A 21347-nucleotide genomic window follows, 5' to 3' on the forward strand; every position below is an offset into this window, starting at 1 on the left:
TAATTTGAAATTAATTGCTAACTCTAAATTTAGGTAAACTCTAAATTGACATTAAATTGAATAGGATTTGTGCCAGTGTCCTGTAAAGCTGTCCAACCTGGCAACAGGTTATACAAAAAGAACCCATTTGTGATTGGAGCATGGATTGGTTAGTTTCCCAAACTGAACTACATAAACTGGATCTCATTATGACTGCACTGCAGGTTTATTTACAGATGTAAAGTGATTTAACTCTGAATTATAGCATCTTCTTTCAGATTTGACTTTAGCTGAATCTTACTCATTATTGAACACACATACACACTTACAAAAGCACTGAGGTCTCCTGCTAGTTTAAGCCATGTTGGGGTCAGTATACACTGCCTACATGTGCACAGTCACACGAGGATTTAATGATCACGCTAATACAAAGGTCAAAGGTTTAAGTTCACAAGTGCCACTTAGTGGGAAGGACAGCTCAGAATCAACCCACACACACACACAGTCACAAACAGTCAAAACTGCACATATATTCTGTCTTAGAACACTGGCTGACTCTTTCACATCTGTTTTATTCCTCCTTTTTCTCAATTTTTTCTCTCCATCTCTTTGTCTCAGGAGCTCACTTCAAAGACCCTCTGTGCCAGTTAGTTGCCCCCCCTTCACACACACACACACACACACACACACACACACACACACACACACACCCTGTACCCCTCGCTAATTGAGAGCTGTAAAGCTTCTGAAATAGAAGAGAGAGAGAGAGAGAGAGATCCTTTTATAAACACAGTTTGTCAGTGACTTAATTGGCTGTCGATGGGTCTGACCCCCCTTACACTCACTTCATGGGGAGCAGTAAGCTCAAAGATAGGCCTTTGTTCTGGGAGAGAGCAAGAATGTGTGTGTGTGTGTGTGTGTGTGTGTGTGTGTGTGTGCAAATACATATATATATATATATATATATATATATATATATATATATATATGTATATATATATATATATATATATATATATATATTCATGATTGTACCAGTAAATAATAAAAATAATCATAATTTTAATAATCATATTAATAATACATGGGACATGTATATAGTGTATATCGTATCACACATACGTACAAATGAAGTGGGATGTGTCTCAGTGGTGCTGGTAAGCTTGTGTTCATTGATGGGACCATAAAGTAATTTTAAGCATTTTAGATGTAAACCCCTTAAGTCTGCAAAGAAACTGCAAAACAGTAATGATCCAGAACATCAGCCGTCTTTTGAAAGAATGTAAATTTAAGTTTAAAATGAATACAATTTAGTTTGCCATTCGTTTTATGGTTTTAAGTACAACACAAACAGCTAAATACTTTTTTGCCACTGTATACGTATGAGGCATAATGTCATTACATATAAGCTTTTTCTATCCCATGTTCACAATCTTTGCAGTCTTTTATTCTTCAGGGCCATATTAAGGCCCATATTATCCATACTAAACTGACAAAGAGTATTTAGAACAACTACTGTCTCCATAAACGCCACTAGCTCCAAAACAGCACCAAATGAATTGCTAGTGTTTCTATTAGAAGGTCCTCGTATTAGCTCATCAGCTCATTCACAGTTTAGATACTGACAAGAGACACACACAATTGAGCTGTTACTAAATCTTGCCAGCTAAGAAATTTAAACAGCCCAATAAACATAAGAAGAGTGGGCAGTCTAGAATAGAACATGATGTCATTTTGAAGTAGACGGTTTAATCTAATCGTAGAAAACCTTGAGAGCAGCAGACAGATAGACAAACTGCAGAATCAGCCTGAGATACAGACAGAATTACAGACATAACAGAGAGAGAGGGAGAGAGAAAATAGAGAGTGGTGAAGGGAAAAGAAAGATGGATTCACTTTTTTACTAATACTCTATGAGAAAGAATTAAATTTTCCATTGTTTAGTTTTGGTATCTTATTAAAAAAACATCTCTCTCCCTCTCTCTCTCTCTCTTTCTCTCTCTCCCTCTCTCTCTCTCTCCAAAATCTATCATCCTTAAGGTCAATCTTCCAGTCCCCTGAGGCACAGGATAAAAGCTTATTGTACTTAGACAGATGTTTGGGCCTCTGTGTGTGTGTGTGTGATCTGACCCCACTTAAACAGATGTTGGGGTTCAGTTCATAGAGTGGAGGTAATGTTCCTCTGAGGGAAGTGATGAACGAGGGATGCCATTTTCTCAAAAAAACAAGTGGAGAGAAGGAGTGATTACAGTACAGACAGCTGCTACTGAAATGGGAGAAAGCCACAGATTGATAGAGGGGGATCACTTATCCTCCACCATGTGGAGGGGTTTCATAAAGAGGACAATTCTTCTCTTCTCTTCTCTTCTCTGCTCTCCTTATGTGTCTTCTCTTCTCTGCTCTCCTTATGTGTCTTCTCCTCTCTGCTCTACTTATGCCTCTTCTCTTCTCCTTATGTGTCTTCTCTTCTCTGCTCTCCTTATGCCTCTTCTCTTCTGCTCTCCTTATGTGTCTTCTCTTCTGTGCTCTACTTATGCCTCTTCTCTTCTCTTCTCTTCTCCTTATGTGTCTTCTCTTCTGTGCTCTACTTATGCCTCTTCTCTTCTCTTCTCCTTATGTGTCTTCTCTTCTCTGCTCTCCTTATGCCTCTTCTCTTCTCTTCTGCTCTCCTTATGTGTCTTCTCTTCTGTGCTCTACTTATGCCTCTTCTCTTCTCTTCTCCTTATGTGTCTTCTCTTCTCTGCTCTCCTTATGCCTCTTCTCTTCTCTTCTGCTCTCCTTATGTGTCTTCTCTTCTCTGCTCTACTTATGCCTCTTCTCTTCTCTTCTCCTTATGTGTCTTCTCTTCTCTGCTCTCCTTATGCCTCTTCTCTTCTCTTCTGCTCTCCTTATGTGTCTTCTCTTCTCTGCTCTACTTATGCCTCTTCTCTTCTCTTCTCCTTATGTGTCTTCTCTTCTCTTCTCCTTATGTGTCTTCTCTTCTCTGCTCTACTTATGCCTCTTCTCTTCTCTTCTCCTTATGTGTCTTCTCTTCTCTGCTCTCCTTATGCCTCTTCTCTTCTCTTCTGCTCTCCTTATGTGTCTTCTCTTCTCTGCTCTACTTATGCCTCTTCTCTTCTCTTCTCCTTATGTGTCTTCTCTTCTCTGCTCTCCTTATGCCTCTTCTCTTCTCTTCTGTGCTCTCCTTATGCCTCTTCTCTTCTCTTCAATTCAATTCAATTCAAGTTTATTTATATAGCGCTTTTTACAACAAGGTTCTTCTGCTCTCCTTATGTGTCTTCTCTTCTCTGCTCTCCTTATGCCTCTTCTCTTCTCTTCTCCTTATGTGTCTTCTCTTCTCTTCTCCTTATGTGTCTTCTCTTCTGTGCTCTACTTATGCCTCTTCTCTTCTCTTCTCCTTATGTGTCTTCTCTTCTGTGCTCTACTTATGCCTCTTCTCTTCTCTTCTCCTTATGTGTCTTCTCTTCTGTGCTCTACTTATGCCTCTTCTCTTCTCTTCTCCTTATGTGTCTTCTCTTCTCTGCTCTCCTTATGCCTCTTCTCTTCTCTTCTGCTCTCCTTATGTGTCTTCTCTTCTCTGCTCTCCTTATGCCTCTTCTCTTCTCTTCTGCTCTCCTTATGTGTCTTCTCTTCTCTGCTCTACTTATGCCTCTTCTCTTCTCTTCTCTTCTCCTTATGTGTCTTCTCTTCTGTGCTCTACTTATGCCTCTTCTCTTCTCTTCTCCTTATGTGTCTTCTCTTCTCTGCTCTCCTTATGCCTCTTCTCTTCTCTTCTGCTCTCCTTATGTGTCTTCTCTTCTCTGCTCTCCTTATGCCTCTTCTCTTCTCTTCTCCTTATGTGTCTTCTCTTCTGTGCTCTACTTATGCCTCTTCTCTTCTCTTCTCCTTATGTGTCTTCTCTTCTCTGCTCTACTTATGCCTCTTCTCTTCTCTTCTCCTTATGTGTCTTCTCTTCTGTGCTCTACTTATGCCTCTTCTCTTCTCTTCTCCTTATGTGTCTTCTCTTCTGTGCTCTCCTTATGCCTCTTCTCTTCTCTTCTCCTTATGTGTCTTCTCTTCTCTGCTCTACTTATGCCTCTTCTCTTCTCTTCTCCTTATGTGTCTTCTCTTCTGTGCTCTACTTATGCCTCTTCTCTTCTCTTCTCCTTATGTGTCTTCTCTTCTCTGCTCTCCTTATGCCTCTTCTCTTCTCTTCTGCTCTCCTTATGTGTCTTCTCTTCTCTGCTCTACTTAGGCCTCTTCTCTTCTCTTCTCATTGTGTCTTCTCTTCTCTGCTCTCCTTATGCCTCTTCTCTTCTCTTCTTCTTATGTGTCTTATCTTCTCTGCTCTCCTTATGCCTCTTCTCTTCTCTTCTCCTTATGTGCCTTATCTTCTCTGCTCTCCTTATGCCTTTTCTCTTCTCCTCTCTTCTCTTCTCCTTATGTGTCTTCTCTTCTCTGCTCTCCTTATGCCTCTTCTCTTCTCTCCTTATACCTCTTCTCTTCTCTTCTCTTCTCTTCTCTTCTCTTCTGCATGGAAGCCGCTGACAGTGTTTGAAGGTAGTGATTAACTCTGGGCCTTCAGTGGCTGATGCATTTTTTCCTCCTTAAACTCTCCCACAGTCCTCCCCTCCATCCTCTCATCTATTCCCTATTCATCCTTCTACCTCTCCCTCTCTCTGCTGTAGAATCCGGACGTTCCAATGCTCTCGTGTTGTCGTAGCGATTCAGGGAGCTCTGGGAAACGTGGCATGCTCCAGTGAGCGCCGTCAGAAACCATTATAAGAGTGTGTGTGTTGTGTTTGTGTGTGTGTGTGTGTGTGTGTGTGTGTGTGTGTGTGTGTGTGTGTTTAAAGAAAGAAAGACAGAGAGATTACAGATGGCTCTGGAATCACAGTGAGCATGAAAGGTCAGTCAAAGTGTCAGACTGTTGTTATGGATACGCAAAACGGTGACGTCACATTTCCGAAGAGACAAAATAAACATGTAGATACAAAACAACTAACCAGTCTATGCTTATGTGTGAGTGTAAGCATGAATCCGTATGCGCATGTGAGTGTGTGTCCTTGGCAGGAAGTTACTGAGAGACAAACCAGATGGTGGCTCTCTCTTCTATGAACTGTTCAAAGCATGTGAAAAATTCATGTCATAAAGACTGATTTGTGTGTGTGCGTGTGTGTGTGTGTGTGTGTGTGTGTGTGTGCGCGTGTGTGTGTGTGTGTGTGTGTGCATTTTGCAGATGGACTGTGTTAACTACGTGAAGGTGTTGCATCACTTTAACCGCACTCACCTGTATGCGTGTGGAACAGGAGCCTTCCACCCCACCTGTGCTTACGTGGAGGTCGGACAGAAGATGGAGGTGAGCCTGAGAGACCCATGGCTGCAGTCACAGCTGTGAGGAAGAGTCCAGTTTTCCACTGGCAGATTCTGTGCTATCCTGTCAAAAACAGTTTCTCTTTCTCTCTGTCTTTGTATCTCTTGTTCCCTTTCTCACTCTCCCATCTGTCTCTCTTTTTTGTTGTCTCCCTCTTTCTCTCTTAATTCTGGTCTTTCTCCCTTTCTCCCTCTCTCTTTTGTTCTTTCTTCCTTTCTTTCTGTCTCTCTGTTTCATGTTCTCTTTTTTGCTCTTTCAATCTCTCCATCTCTTTCATTCTCTTTCTCTGTCACTGGTCTTTCTCTCTCTTTTGTTCTTTTTCTATTTCCATCTGTCTGTTTTTTTGTCTCTTTTTTGTGTTCAATTTTGGTCTTTCTCCCTTCCTCCCTTTTTCTCTTTTGTTCTGTCTTTCTCTCTCTCTGTCTCTCTCTGTCTCGTTCTCTTTCTTGCTGTCACCCTTTTAATCTTTCTCCATCTCTCTCATTCTCTTACTCTGTCACTCTTTCTCTCTTTTGTTCATTTTCTCTTTTCATCGGACTTTTTGTTCTCTCTTTCTCCATCTCTCTCTTTTGTTCTTTCTATCTTTATCTCTTTCTGTTTAATGTTCTCTTTCTCGCTCTCACTCTTTCAATCTCTTTTTTGTTCTTTTTCTGTTTCCCTCTGCCTCTTGTTGTCTTTTTCTCTTTCTCCTTTGATCTCTCTCATTCTCGCTTTATTATTCTGTGTCTCTCTTTTTGTGCTCTCTCTCTCTCTCTAGGATCATGTGTTTAGGATCGATCCATCTCTAGTAGAAGATGGTAAAGGGAAGAGCCCATATGACCCACGTCATGCAGCAGCCTCTGTGTTGATAGGTCAGTATGTCTTTCCATTTCTTTTCCTTCCTTATACATACAGATTCCTTTAGCTCCCCATCATCAGCTTATCATTGCTTTTATTTTTAATCTTTTTGTTTTATGCTATACAAAATGGTCTTTATTTGGAATAAAACCTCTTTACTTGAACACTCAGTATCCATTTAAGGGGGACACAAAAACATGGCTATTTCTGCCATTCTGTTACATTTGAGCCTCGCTCAGAAAAAAATCAGAATACATGCAATAATGACAGGTGCCTCATGCATCTTTTATGCAGTGATAGGAAACATAGTATGATGTAGCAATCACTAATTCTATGCACTGTTCCTTGTTACTGTAGCCATCATTCTTTAAAGAAGTTTAAGGGCCAATGTCAAAGGTTAAAGTTAAGATTTTTCAAGACTGTTTACTGTCAACAACTAAATAATTGAATTAGAATAAGTTAAGTTAAATTAAAATAAATATTGCAATCGTATACTGATATTTGTTACTCACTTAACCTGGAGGTTGGGGGGTAATATTGGTACAGGTCACTAACAGTATGCATTTAAAAGTATTTATTTTTCAAAAGAAATCTAAATTAAATAAACCAGATATTATTGTAGTAATCAACACAGAATGTATATTTCTCTGCGCTCTTAAAGTATCCCACCCCCCCAACTCCACATACACAAACACACACACACACACACACACACACACACACACACACACACACACACACACACACCTCCCTACACCTGATTCAGCTCATCAGATATTCATTAGATCATTGGATCAGAACAAGAGGGAGGGTGTGGAGGAGAGAGATAAGACACACAGAATGAGAGAGAGTAAGAGAAAGAGAGAGAAAGAGAGAGAGACATACACTGGGCTTGCCTTTCCACACGAGTGACTGTTACCTGTGTTGTCTCCTAGGTGATGAGCTGTATTCAGGCGTGGCCACTGACCTGATGGGGCGGGACTTCACAATTTTCCGCAGTCTTGGCCAGAGACCCTCCATACGAACCGAACAACATGACTCTCGCTGGCTCAATGGTGCGCGTTTGCATGGATGAGTTGAACTGTTGACAAGTTGACTAGTATTGTATGTCCACTAGGTGGTGCTCTGTGCAGCTGTTGATTAGTCAAAGACAGCACCTGATCCTAATAATGAAATACTGCAGTGACTGAAGCAGCAATATGCATGCAGGAGGAGGGTCCAGAAAGGAGCTTTCCTTTCATTTACATCATCAAGCCAAACATACTCTGTTAGTCTGGAAACAACATGACAGATGCGAGAAGGTCCACTATCATGTGTAAGTTATGTAAGACTGCACTGAAACGCATCAAAGGGGCTGTTTACATGTGTTTAGGGAAGAAATGCCAGGCGTGGATTACAATAGCATTTTGATTGGATCACTCAAACCACATTCGGAGGTGGTCAGAGACAAATGCTGACCGCATTCAACACAAGTGTAAATGGAATGTATCTTCAGTGTCCCACATGAAACTATACAAGCCTTGATTTGCATGTAGGTTGCACTGACAAAACACCACAGCTTCAAGACAAAACCTTCTCCTCCACTGATGCAGATGATTGCACGTTAGAGACCATGTTTACAGTAAATGACTTCTTTTTTATTGACAAAGAAGTTAAACAACATCTACATAGTATTTTGGCTTCTATCAACACTAAATTACTTGACTGTTTTTACCTGAGTGTAAATCATTAAGCCCTTTAAAATCCCACACTAGTATTACATACTCTGGCTTATTATTCAGAAACTACAGGGGCTTTAATATAAACTGCTTAAGCTGTTATAGTGTAATAAAACTTTTTCTCTTCTGAGAACAAACATACAATCTTACATATGCCAAAACCTTTGCACATGATTTTGCTTTGTACTTCATATGTTAAATTCAGTGAATGAAGAGCAATTGTGCATTGAAATATGCCAAAGTCTGTAGAAGATGAGTGTTAACTTATTTCCCCTTAGAAAATCAACAAAACCTGTCATTTACCAGGGGCACCCCAACTTTGACTGTATGTATTGGTGTGCTTTTTACACAGAAAGGTAAAAAAGATTCAGCTCACAGTGGGAGTGACTCATTTTAGTGAAAAGTGTAATGAAATATCCAAATATAACAAAGACATGAGACATATGTTAATGCAAGGTGTAAACAAGCTCAATATACTTAGCATAATACCTCAAACTGAAGCTTCCACTAGCTGCTAATAACAAGGTGGACCACAGGTGACACAAGCAGGGTAGCATCACATGGCTTTCATAGTATCTTCTGAAAGTTCTGAAGTGGCAAATGTGGAACTTTTCAACTAATGTAAAAAAAATGGATAGTCGACTACTTGAGTAGTTAATAGATGAGTAAAAATGGATAGCTGTGCAAGCTGTATTGTAATCTCTGTGTAGGTGTACTTATGTTAATGAGTTCCAGAGCTCCAAGAAGTGCTTGCTACTGAGGTCCTTAAGTGATTTAAGCTGCTGATACTGGAAGATGCCCCAACGTCCAGCTCAACATCTGCTACATGGATTTGTGTGTGTTTGTGTTCCAGAACCGAAGTTTGTTGGTGCTTTTGCAGTTCCAGAGAGCGAAAACCCTGATGATGATAAAGTCTTCTTCTTCTTCCGAGAAACGGCCGTCGAAGCTCAAGGCTTTGGCAAGGTCACCTACGCTCGGATTGGCCAGCTGTGCCGGGTAAGCAGCCAGCTTAGCAGCTTTACTCTGACTTCAGCGAAGCTAAGCACCGATTGGCTAATGAGAATCGATTCGGTCATGGTTGAGTTCGTAAGAAGACACAAGCAAAACAATAAAAGAGGATGATTCAGCTCCGTGTGGCCTTGTTTGTAAGTCTAGCATGTATGTGTGTGTGCTGTAGAATGATATGGGAGGACAGAGAAGTTTGGTGAATAAGTGGACAACATTTCTGAAGACTCGACTCGTCTGCTCTGTGCCAGGCAACGAAGGCAGCGAGACACATTTTGATGAGCTCAGTAAGAACACACACACACACACACACATACACATGTTTATAGTACGTCATTTGAAATAACAAACAATATGAAGTAATCATGACAAAATCCAAATGTTTAGTAAAAGGGGTAAACTACAGTGATAATCTACTGGCCGGTGCTTCATAGTGCTTTTCACATGTTTATAGTTTATCCTTAATCTGACCTCCACATCATTTTTTTAAAGCTTAATATTACATCTGAGTAGACTTTCTTCACTTACCACACACTGTAGCTGGTAATCAAACATTAAAATAAAAATGAAAAAAGGGAGCACTTTCTAAAATGAGAAAATAATTAAGTTATTCTAATTTAGGTTGATACGTAGTTAAAAGTGCCTTTGTGGATTCATTCACAGTATAGCAGTAGATAGATGTAAATTCAGAAACCTACTGAGAATGCAGAAATACTGTCCTTTTTGTGTGTGTGTGTGTGTGTCTATATATATATATATATATATATATATATATATATATATTAATGACAGAAGAATGGCTAATTATCTATAATGTACTTAAATGAATGTGTATGTTATGTAGTTATTTGACACCATATTTCCATATTTTTGTTTACTAAATTAAGGTGAACTTCACATAATATACTTGTAAACTATGCAATGTTCACACCTTAATTATATCGGACACATTTTTCCTGAAATTTTTCAACTAGATGAACTAGTTGGAGACCACCTGGCTAGTGGCCCAAGTGAACCTATTTTGAGTTTGAAACTGTTGGTTTAAAGTAATTATGTACATAACCTACACATTCATTTACGTCTGATTGATTTTTAAAATAAACACACACACACACACACACACACACACACACACACACACACACACACACATATTAGTTCCTCTCACTCATACACTCACCCAAGAGTGTCCCTTGTCAGTTTATGCTTTGAAAACTCCAGGCTATATTTGCTTGACCTTTGACCCTAGTATCACCCTTTAGGGGACGTGTTCCTGCTGCAGACCCGAGATAGGAAGAATCCATTGGTCTACACTGTCTTCTCCACTTCCAGGTCAGAGGGTCAATACTCTGAACTTTATTTATTTATTTATAAACGTATGAAATCATACTGTATAAAGTTTTCCCCACTGGTCTCCTTTATACTGCATTTCTGCTAATCTCCCTGCTGTGTATTAAGAATGTGTGTCTTTCTTTCTTGCAGTAGTGTATTCCGAGGCTCAGCTGTGTGTCTGTACACTATGAATGACATCCGCAGGGCATTTCTGGGGCCATTTGCCCACAAAGAGGGACCCAATTACCAATGGGTGCCCTACCAGGGCAAAGTCCCTTACCCACGACCAGGCATGGTGAGCTCCTCACTGTAATGAGAAATTACAGTTAGAGCATTAAGCACTGAGCAGGAACAAGGGGATTTAATGGTCCGCTGTAGATGCATAACCCTAAATCTAACCCTAATCCTAGCCCAACCCTGATCATAACCCTATTCTAACATCATTAATAATTAAATAAATGACTTTCACCAACTAGTTTCTGCAGTTTCAGCATTTGTAGATTAGCTATAAGGGACTACTCAAATAAAGTGTAACCTCTATTTACCTGTACATCTTTTTCACATTTGCTTCCTTTCTGCTTCTTGCTCAGTGTCCAAGTAAGACATTTGGCAGTTTCGAGTCCACTAAGGGCTTCCCAGACAACGTGATCCAGTTTGCACGTCACCATCCACTGATGTATAACCCAGTAATGCCGCTGGGGGGCCGCCCGCTGTTCCTGCGCACTGGAATCCCCTACAGCTTCACACAGATTGCAGTGGACCGCGTCAATGCAGCTGATGGTCACTATGATGTCATGTTCATCGGAACAGGTCAGAGCACATCCTTCTGTATTTTACTGTGCTCATCAAGTTTGGTGACACCTAGTTTTTCAAACTATTTTGGGAGTGCTTGGCATCAAATAGTCTTTAACAGCTAGTAAATCTGAATACCACTATGACAGTTGGGGTGTGGGTGCATCTCACCTCTCTCTCTCTGTATTTTTAAGGTGTTGTTTGTAAACCTCTGGGCTATTATGTGCATATTTTCTGTAGATGTTGGCTCAGTGCTGAAGGTGATCTCTGTGCCCAAGGGAGGCTGGAGCAACACAGAGCTGCTCCTGGAGGAGCTGCAGGTCTTCAAGGTGAGCCTTGAAGATATGCTGGAAAAATATATCATGATAACATTCAATATTCAGTAGCATCAATGATTATTATATGCATGTTACAATACTTACAGCTAAAATTACTTCTCAAGACAACACATACAAAGTTTCATTAAGAAATATTTTCTAGGTCTTTACACTGAATATTCAGAGTCTATGAAACATGCAACACCTAACAAAAAATTTGCACTCAGCCAGGAAGTGGTTAGTAGGGATAGATATTTCAAAACTATTTAACTGCAACTGATAAAAAAAAATGTATATATATTAACCACTGCAAAGACTTGTGTGCTTTTTGTAGGCCAGAGTTTTTGTTTTTATTTCATAGCCATGCACTGTTAATGCTGTATTTTAGTGTGAAGTGAATAGCTTCCCTTGATAACCATTGGCTACTTGGATGTGTAACTTGTGTGCGTCACGTTGGGCATGCTCATAAAACACAATCAGCAGCTGTAGGTGCTTGGAAGCCTAATATTGGTTTAAAAACAGTACAATTTTCAGCCAATTTAATTATCAGTGACATTTTCTCACAGACACAGCTTGATGTAGAACTTGCGGGCCTTGTGTTTGACACATGAGCTGTAGATCAACAATACTTCAAGATCAGCATGTGTGTGAACACAGCCTCATGTTCTCTCTCTCTCCAGGACTCTTCATCGATCATCAACATGCAGATCTCCTCCAAACGAGTAAGCTGCCACCATCTCTTACTGTAGTTCTTAAGTAACTTACAGCACGTCTGTAGCTTCAAGAGTCCTCCTCTGATGTTTTCCTCAACCTACAGTCTTAAGCAGTGCTTAAAGGAAATGGAACAAAGTACATCAGCAGTACAGCTTGGAGACTGAAATTTGCCTGTGCTTTTGTCAATCTTTTAGACTTGGCTTATTTAAAGCAAGTGTGTGATGGCACTTAATGAGGTATAAGCTTTTATTGCTTGATTTCTACATGGGCAAACCTCAGACAGCAAACATGTCTTGGCTCAATAAACCAAACATGAACCCTTGGTTTTGTTTGAATTAAGAATAAGAATAAGTAAATTTGATTTTTTTTTAATCAAACTATCCCTTTAAATTGAAGTTCATAGAAGTTTATATGTTTTGCAAGACGAACCTCCTCTCTCCCCCTACTCCCTGCTCAGGGGCCATTAAAAGGTATTGATACAGGTTGGTATTTGTATAGTGAGAGTAATGACACCGGGGTGATTTCTCATTTGGACAATCACATGATAACAGCAGCATCAGCAATTCCACCCCCAAAAAAGCCACATGAAAATATTTCCCTAAATGAACACTGCAAGAAATTACATCGATTAAGATCTAAGATAAAACAGGCAATCAAACCGCAACAAGATTGGGAGCTTTCTAGATTTCCAGATTAGATTTCTAACTAATGAAAGTGTGCCCTTGAGTGTCCTTGTCCATTCCTCATTATAGTAATTTAACAGATAAAGAAGCTCATTTGACTCTCCCTCTCTCTCTCTCTCTCTCTCCCTTTCTCCTTACAGCAACAGCTCTATGTGGGTTCTGATACAGGGCTTGGTCAGGTGCCTCTGCATCGCTGCAGTATGTATGGGAAAGCGTGTGCTGAGTGCTGCTTGGCCCGAGACCCCTACTGCGCCTGGGATGGACATGCATGCACGCGTTACCTGCCCAACACCAAACGGTACACTACAGCAGGACCATTACCATTAAGTGTAACTTTAAAATCGTGCCAGCTTAATTCTTGATAAAGCCTTAATGGTAATATGATTAATTTCTGAATATTATCAAATTGTATTTGTCACAATTTTCATTTTTTCATAGTTTGCCTTGAACAATTGCATATATTTATTTATTTTAATATTATTAATCTTTACATTCATACCAGTTGCTTTAATTTGATTAATGTAATATCTACCTGATGCCTATAGGTGACAGTAGCTTTGAAAGGCCAGTGAATAAAACATCTTTACCTTGCTGTTTGCTACACATTCACCATGTCAGAAATAGGACCAGTTCATGTGTTGTTTAAAATTAGATTAAGTGATTATTAGTCCTGCAACGGGGAAATTTCACCTCTAGATTTAACCCATCTGTGAGGTGAAACACCACATGCACACTAGTGAGCACACACTCACTAGGGGGCAGTGAGCACATTTGCCCAGAGCGGTGGGCAGCCCTCTCTGCAGCGCCCAGGGAGCAGTTGGGAGTTAGATGTCTTGCTCAAGGACACCTCAGTCATATACGGTTGGCTCTGGGGATGTAACCAGCGACCTTCGGGTCACAAGGCTGGTTCCCTAACCTCCAGCCCATGACTGCCCCCATGTTTAAATCATAGTTTTTGCAATAGTATCTGTTTAGTTGGAAACGTCAACATTAAATTCATGTTACTGGCTGTATTCATGTTACTGGCTCGGTCCTTGTTGTTTAGGGTATCAATGACTTGTAACTAAATTTGCTCCTTTTTAAGTTTTGTTTTTAGCTTTAACTATACAATTACAATATCGTGATGAATTGTGACGTCTTGAACGTATCAGTTGGCAATAAGCTGCTGTTGCTGTAATGTTTAAGATTGTTGTCATCACTTCTTTGTGAAACTCATTGTGTGTGTATGTGTTACTGTAGGCGCTTCCGTCGCCAGGATGTAAGGAATGGTGATCCTAACACACTCTGTTCAGGAGGTGAGATTCGTTTTTTTATTTTCTTTGTATAACCACAGCTTTAAAGCCACAGGGAACCTAAATCCATGATATTTCTAATCAGGTTAATCTCGCTATTGTGGGTGCACCATATACATATACAAAGTGTACAGTATGCATAGCATTGCAGTGTTCAATAAATGACCAACAAATTTCACCAAAATTCTCCACTATTGATATAAAGTGAGTGGTCCTAATTTTGAGTTAAGCTTATTTAAGTATAAACCACATTGGTCACAAGGCTGATGTGGCTTGTCCATGAATAAATAAACAAAAACACGGTAACACAGAAACCTAAGAACACTAATGCTAGATAAATACAAAGAAATCATAGGCAGGGACACAGGAACACCATGGACAATGCTTGCTGTGGAACAAAAGACACAAAGGGGTATATATACAAACACTCAAGACAAGGAACACCTGAGAACATTTAACGAGGGTGGGGCTAGAAACAAGAAACAGGTGAGGGCTGAAGACAGGGCAGGACAGGGGAGGGGAAATCACCAAAATAACAACAAAAGCACATGGAATAAAAAACTAAGAAAGAAAGAACGACAGGGCATAAGAGGATGTTACAATATTTAGCTGGGTGTTTAATATAACACTCAATTATTAATATCATAGGAACATCATAAATATGCTTGGTTGTACAACTGAAAAAAGCATCTAGGAAAGGCCCAGCAAAGTGATAAGCATGCTAGTGTCCCAACTTCTTTGAAAGATGTTGCAAGCATCAAATTTGATTGGGAATGAGTGTGTATTTAGCAAAAAAAGTAGTTCATAAAGTGAAACACAAAATACTGTGTTTTTGTAACATTTTTAATTGAATACAGGTCAAACAGAATTTACCGATCACTGTTTTCATTAGCATTTCACATACTGTCCAAATATTTTTGGAATTAATCTGGTAAGATTTCACACAGTGTTTGCTTGGGCTTTAATGTATTTGTGCATTTATTCAGTGTCTCACAATTGGTTACACTGATGTAACCTCCCTCTTAATGAAAATATACTATCATACATACTGTAACGGAAGTACAATAAGGTGCAGTGGCTATTATGCTATTATATATGTGTTTATATTTACCCAGTTGCTCTGGACATCATACTGTTTTCATCTACTTACTGTCAGATTACAGGAATTCTAATACAATAAAAGCATGCAAAATAATTTCTGAATAATTATTGCTAGAGTTGATGAATATTCATAGGATCCAACATGTGTAAAAGTACTAACAATACTCCATGATGTGTTTTGCAGATCACCAGAAGCAACGTGTTTTGGAGAAGAAGCTGTATGCAGTGGAGGGCAGCAGCTCCTTCCTGGAGTGCATTCCCAAATCTCTGCAGGCTCAGGTCACCTGGACCTACCAGAGACACCTCAACAACCCACGAGAGGAGGTGAGAGACAGACACAGGGGTGGAAGGAGTGATGCGGGAGATAAGAAGACAAAAAGAGTAAGAGAGTTAGAGAGAGGAGTAGTGAAGGTAAACACAGAGGAAATAGAAAATAAGTGAAAGGAAAAGAAAGAAAGAGAAAAAAATAGAAGAGAAGGGCAATAATGTGAGTGAAAGAGGGAAATGGAGAGTGGAATAACTGGAAAGAGGGAAGACAGGGTTGATAAGAAATGATAAATGTGCTGCTTTCTTTTGAATTAATGATCTTCTGTCTCACAATACTGATCAGTCTGGCTGCTCCAACTCAGAAGTGATGCTACTTTCACTGTGTGTGTGTGTGTGTGTGTGTGTGTGTGCGCGCGCATGTGTGTATGTGTGTGCTTTTGTATTCCTAAAAATTACCCCCAATGTAAAGGGCAACTAATATTTCTAAAGTATGTCAACAAAAATGAAAAAATGACAACAATGCATGGAATTGCTACTGATTGTATTAATGTGATTTCTATTTATTTTGGCATTTGTGTTTTTCCAAATAAATGAACACAAACTGACCAGTTGAATAGCTTTTTTAAGTCTGCCTGACACTTGGTAAACTAATGTATATGGGACATATGTATAACTCTATACCCTGACAGTGTATAAAAACAAACCCGTCTGTACCTGCATTTGCAGGTGCGTCTGGATGACCGTGTACTTCAGATGGACCGTGGCTTACTGCTGCGGCGTGTGGCGCGTAGAGACGGGGGTATGTACCAGTGCCATGCAATGGAGCACGGATTCACTCAAACTCTTTTGGGCATCACACTTGAGGTTGTGCCCTCTACAGGCCCCACCCCTCCTCATAGCCCTGTCCACAGCCAAGGACAGTCCTCCACCAATCAGAAGCTGTGGTACAGAGACTTCATGCAGCTGGTTGATCACCCCAACCTGAGCACGGTTGACCAGATTTGTGAGCAGGTGTGGTCACGTAAGCACGGCCAGTCATCCAAAGGCATTTCAGAGCCAGCTAATGAGGCGCCACCTATTGACCCCCTTCAGTCAACGCACAAAAAGTGGAAGCATCTGAAGGAGGTGAGGAAGGGGCGAAACCGCAGAACACATGACGGAAGACCCGCTCCCCGAGCGCCTCGGAGCGCAGGAGAGTAACGAGGGATAAAGAGAGTGGGAGGAAGCAAGACTGAGAAAGAAAAAAGAGAGAGATCACTGGAGTTGGACAAATCTGCACACATCTCATTTAGTGACTATTTATCATCTAACACAACTTTTCTATACATTATAACTCCTTTGACAGCTTTCTGTCGCTCCTATTGTCCAGTTTACCACACATCATTGCCCCATTACTGCCCTTGTCCCTTCTTGCTTAACATTTTACTGCCCTAATGACCCTTCTGCCTGTCTCTACCAACGACTGTATACATCAGTGGATGGTTGGCAGTTGAAAAGTGAAGCAAGTATGTATCTGGCACCCCCTAGTGGCTGTTTGCAATATCATTTTTAACCCCATCCACACCCTTGTCCACTAATGGAGCACAAGTTACATATGCAGTCAGTTTTTTTTTTTCTTCCACATAGAAGTTATCTGGTGATATTTAAAAGGACATGGTTGACAAGGTGATTGGTTGAAATTGGTATCAGCATTGGTAGACATATATATCAAAAATATGGGGCAGTGGCTCACAGTTCCCATTTCAATGCATCCCAACAGCTACTTGCTAGCAAAAATCATTACTTCACTGAGATTTTATTGGACTTGAAGCTTCACAGTGGCACAGTGGAAGTCGATATGGCCATGCTGTCCACTCCATGTATATGGTCGTTGATCCTCCTTTGCCCTCCCTGCTGTCCCATGCACTCTGTCATATGGTCATCCACTTTAACCACTCCTACTCAGAAGGACTGCTAGCATACCTAATCAGACATAAATACACACAAACACGCACAGTGCACGTGGACGCACACAAACTCACACAGAAATACATACACACCCAAATGGTACAAAAACACTCCCTTTAAGCTGAACACAAACACACATACTAATGCAATAATCATTTGCGTGGGCATCTTTACTAAGACAAAAAAAAACAGCTGAGAAACTACAGATGAGGATGATGTTATTACAAACAAACTGTCTCATTGTGGCTAAGACTCTAAGAAATGGAGGAATATTCAAACCATGCACAACAAACTGTTACGCACGCACACACACACATACACACACTCTCTCTTGTATATTTCTCTCATATGTTTTTATATGTGTGTTAGTGCTTTGTGCTGTTTGTAGAGTTAGACTTTGCTATCCTCCATATTCTCTCAGTGTGACCCTGAACCACTATGAGTGAAACCGCTCCATCTGTTCCACCCACTGCTCTCCACCACTAGCTGCCTGTCACGCCACTGTTAAAGCTGCCCTGAGGTGTTTGGTATCCCCAGGAAAGGTAACGACCAGAAATAAAGGGAAATCAAACTTAATACCTTCATTCAAATAGCAGAAAACATCATTACAAGTAGGGACCCGACAGTCACAATTTTCTATGGCTGATTCTGAGTTCTTTACAGCCAAATTGGCTAATGGCCATTTTGTATTATTATTTATTATTATTATTATTATTATTATTATTATTATTATTATTATTACTATTCAAATAAACACATGAAACACACTGACACACTTGCAGTGGTTTCTATTAATCAAAGTTGCAAAATAAAATAACATTATTTGCTCTTTTGGACCAAACTGACAATTTACATTCTCAAATGAAAAATAAGTTAATTATTAAAATCACATGAATCAAATAATGTGGAACATCAAAAGTAAAAGGTGACTGGCCACTTAGCCCAGTGAGTGATATATATATAAGTATATGTAATGATGGTATGTATAATAGGTGTAACAGCAGTATTCAAATACAGTGCGAGTGCCTTCACCTGGCTCATGTTATTTATGTCTATTATGTAAAACTGCAACACAGATTGGCCCAAATTAAAATAATAAATTGGCTGATTACTTATTATATATGTCGATTCCGATCTATGCCGATTCTGACCATGCATCCCTGGTTAAACACTTTTGAGATTTTTTTTAAAACATAAAACTCAACTTTGACGCACAGCTGCTTATTAACAACCTACTGGACATAAGCTCTTAAGGGCAGCTTTTTCCTCCCACTTCACACAAATCACAAAATTCTAAGTGGTACTTATCATTGTGGGATTTCAGATTGAAGCCCTTGGGATTAGAAAATGGAAGCTTTTGCTTATATTTTAGTTTTGTCTTGCCTTTTGATGACGTGTTGTGCAGAAAGAGGCAGCATTAGACATAGCATCAATGCAGAGGCACAGTATGGGACAATGAAAGGACATGGGCACAGAAAAAATTGAGTTATAATAGAAAAACAGAGATTTTACCCACAATTAATCTGCTAGTAAGACAAGATGATTGTGTGTGGTCCCATATGTTTGTGTCTAGGTGTGTGTGTGTGTGTGTGTGTATGTAGACTTATGTGCATGTTTCTGGCTTTGAAATATCGCTGCACCAACAGTCAGGATAGTATGTGCTTTAATAAATTCTATATTAATTCAGTATTAATAATATATAAGTAGTAGTTATAGCATTAATGAATTACAAAATAAAATAAAGTCTGATACTACAGTGCTGTTAACATCTACCCACCAGCCCTTTCTGCTGATATAGGATCACTGTAAGTGATTTCAGTTGCTTTTGGTGATGAATTATATCTCATCCTTCAGACCACACTGGCTTTAGTCAGTAGTGCCTGTTTCATACACAGCTAAGGGCCATGCTTAGGCAGAAATGTAATGTTATCTTATTTGGCAGCAGCCTCTGTGGTTACAAATACTTGATGCCAAATTCTGTTATTTCCCCAAGGAGTTTGAGGTTTTGGCAAGTGTGAGTGGGAACAGGGGACTGAGTCCAACGCTGAGGGCCTGAAAGTGGAACTAATGGATTCTGGTATGGCCACTAGGGGGCACAGTAGCACTGGCTTGGTGTAGTGAGAAGAGCAGCTGGAAAATCAATGATCTTACTGCAGGATTGAGTGACTGAGCACTGGAGTCCAGCACAAGTTGGAATTTTCCCTGCTCTAACACTGAACTAAACCAGGCAATAAAGCAATGAATTTAATCAAGTTTATTTAAGCTGGAAATTCACCAAATTGTGCAGAAATCTAGCCCTCTGGAGCCAGAGGTCCCCACTCTGGCACTCTGTCCCACATTAGTGGTTGTATACACTTACGTAATGCATTTCTGAATTTAGCAACAATGTGCAAGTTCCTGGTGGGGCTGCAGTTGTACATATTTGTACATTATCTATTTTGGACAGGTAGTTGTGGCTATGATATTTAAATTCCTCCCCAATATCAATACCAGCATGGACTTTAGCCCACTGTAATGCAGTTTTGGGAAAGGGGTGCATTTAGTCTGTATATTGTGATCTTGTGCACTGTGCTTTTGCACATTTCAGAAATGGGGCACTCACCAGAACATGTCCAAACATGCACAAAACTGCAAGTATGGACTGCATGTGTGGGAGAGGCCTTTAGAACAGGCTGCACTGGCCAAGGTTGCCCCTATGTGGCCACTATGGGTGTTGCCCTCTGACATTGTACAAGGGTCATTGGTAAGAGAATGAATTTGTAAGATAATCAAATCATTTTTTGGGTTGCTTTTTGAACCATGCATATAAGAGTGTCTTGGGTTGGAGATGGTGGACTGTCGTGTGCTATTTATAATGCTTTATGATGTAAAGAATGGCTATGCCAGTTTTGTTCCTTTGCATGACTAAAGACGTGTAGTTGAGCGTTTTGACAATGGAGAGGAAGCACAGTGTCATATTTGGTTTATCTGGTGTTCTTATGGCATATTTATGACTTAATAAGCTAATATGTAGTGGTGAATTGTGCTGACAAATTGACATTTGTAATATATCCATTCTGCTAGAGGAGAAAACTGGAGAAAAAAAAAATGTTTGTATATTTTGAAGTTATTTGTTCATTCCCTTCCTTTTAAAACCATATTTAAGGACTTAATCCAAAACATTTCTTGTAGGAAAATTTTGCCATTACTTTGCCTTTTTTTTTTACAATGCTTTCTGAGAGATCATCCAAATGACCGGACCCACTGATTTCTTTGCCTTGTGACACTTCTCAACTTCTGAGAGACAGAGTGAGAGAAATTGTGTGATTGTGTGACCATGTGTGTGTGTGTATGTGTATGTGTGCATGTGCGCGCGTGTGTGTGTGTGTGTGTGTGTGTGTGTATGGCACACGTTAAGATGTCAGTAAGTGTGTTTTTGTGTGTCTACAGTTAGATGTTATAACTTCTGTAATCTAAGGGTAAAAGTGTGAGTTCATTTTATGGAGAGGTCAGACGTTGAAGGCCAAAGTTGACGTGGAACACTGTAGTACTTCCTGACTATTTCTATGTCGTTTGTTGCATCAGACTGTATTTGATTAACACAAAGAAATAAACAGTTACTGCAAAACACCTCCGCTGTACTGATTCATGTATAGTCAAGTGATGGATGCCTGGCTCAGTGCTATATGAAACCTGTCATCCTTGGTTTTGTTAATGACTTTCACTTTGCTGGCTTCTGGAGAGTGTAAGGCACAGGTGCAAAACACCTTTCATTCCTGCAGCTGTGAGTACTCAGTTACTTCACCAGCCAGCCACTCAGCTACACCAGTAGGGGGCAATATCGCTTTGGGAAAAAAATAAAAAACAACATTATGTTCTTTCCATGGGTGCCAAGGCCGAACCACAGCTGCATCATGTTCTCTTCTCTAGTCTCACAAGCCCAACTCTGCTGTTGTCAGAGATTCTGGGTCATTTTGTTAGTGAACATGTCCAAGAACCACCAACTTTGACAGGAAGGGGCTGTTTGACTC

At 40.0% G+C, this 21347-nt stretch overlaps 1 protein-coding gene across 3 annotated transcripts in view; it reads left to right on the plus strand.

Annotated features, from left to right (window-relative positions):
• sema3b (sema domain, immunoglobulin domain (Ig), short basic domain, secreted, (semaphorin) 3B) overlaps positions 1 to 20946 on the plus strand; it is a 62364-nt gene extending 41418 nt beyond the window's left edge. For 2 of the 3 annotated variants that reach the window (XM_037535834.1, XM_037535835.1), the window contains exons 5-18: positions 5198 to 5317; positions 6090 to 6183; positions 7105 to 7224; positions 8741 to 8883; positions 9065 to 9179; positions 10155 to 10224; positions 10375 to 10519; positions 10815 to 11034; positions 11257 to 11345; positions 12014 to 12055; positions 12871 to 13028; positions 13970 to 14025; positions 15308 to 15447; positions 16117 to 16590. In XM_037535834.1, the coding sequence (XP_037391731.1) occupies positions 5198 to 5317; positions 6090 to 6183; positions 7105 to 7224; positions 8741 to 8883; positions 9065 to 9179; positions 10155 to 10224; positions 10375 to 10519; positions 10815 to 11034; positions 11257 to 11345; positions 12014 to 12055; positions 12871 to 13028; positions 13970 to 14025; positions 15308 to 15447; positions 16117 to 16590 (1986 nt within the window). Of the gene's footprint in view, positions 1 to 5197; positions 5318 to 6089; positions 6184 to 7104; positions 7225 to 8740; positions 8884 to 9064; positions 9180 to 10154; positions 10225 to 10374; positions 10520 to 10814; positions 11035 to 11256; positions 11346 to 12013; positions 12056 to 12870; positions 13029 to 13969; positions 14026 to 15307; positions 15448 to 16116 lie in introns of all 3 variants that reach the window. The other variant, XM_017693448.2, reaches the window with a different exon arrangement.
• The last annotated feature ends 401 nt before the right edge of the window (positions 20947 to 21347 follow it).

This window comes from Pygocentrus nattereri, chromosome 28 (assembly GCF_015220715.1).
Source record: "Pygocentrus nattereri isolate fPygNat1 chromosome 28, fPygNat1.pri, whole genome shotgun sequence".
NCBI classification, from domain to species: domain Eukaryota; kingdom Metazoa; phylum Chordata; class Actinopteri; order Characiformes; family Serrasalmidae; genus Pygocentrus; species Pygocentrus nattereri.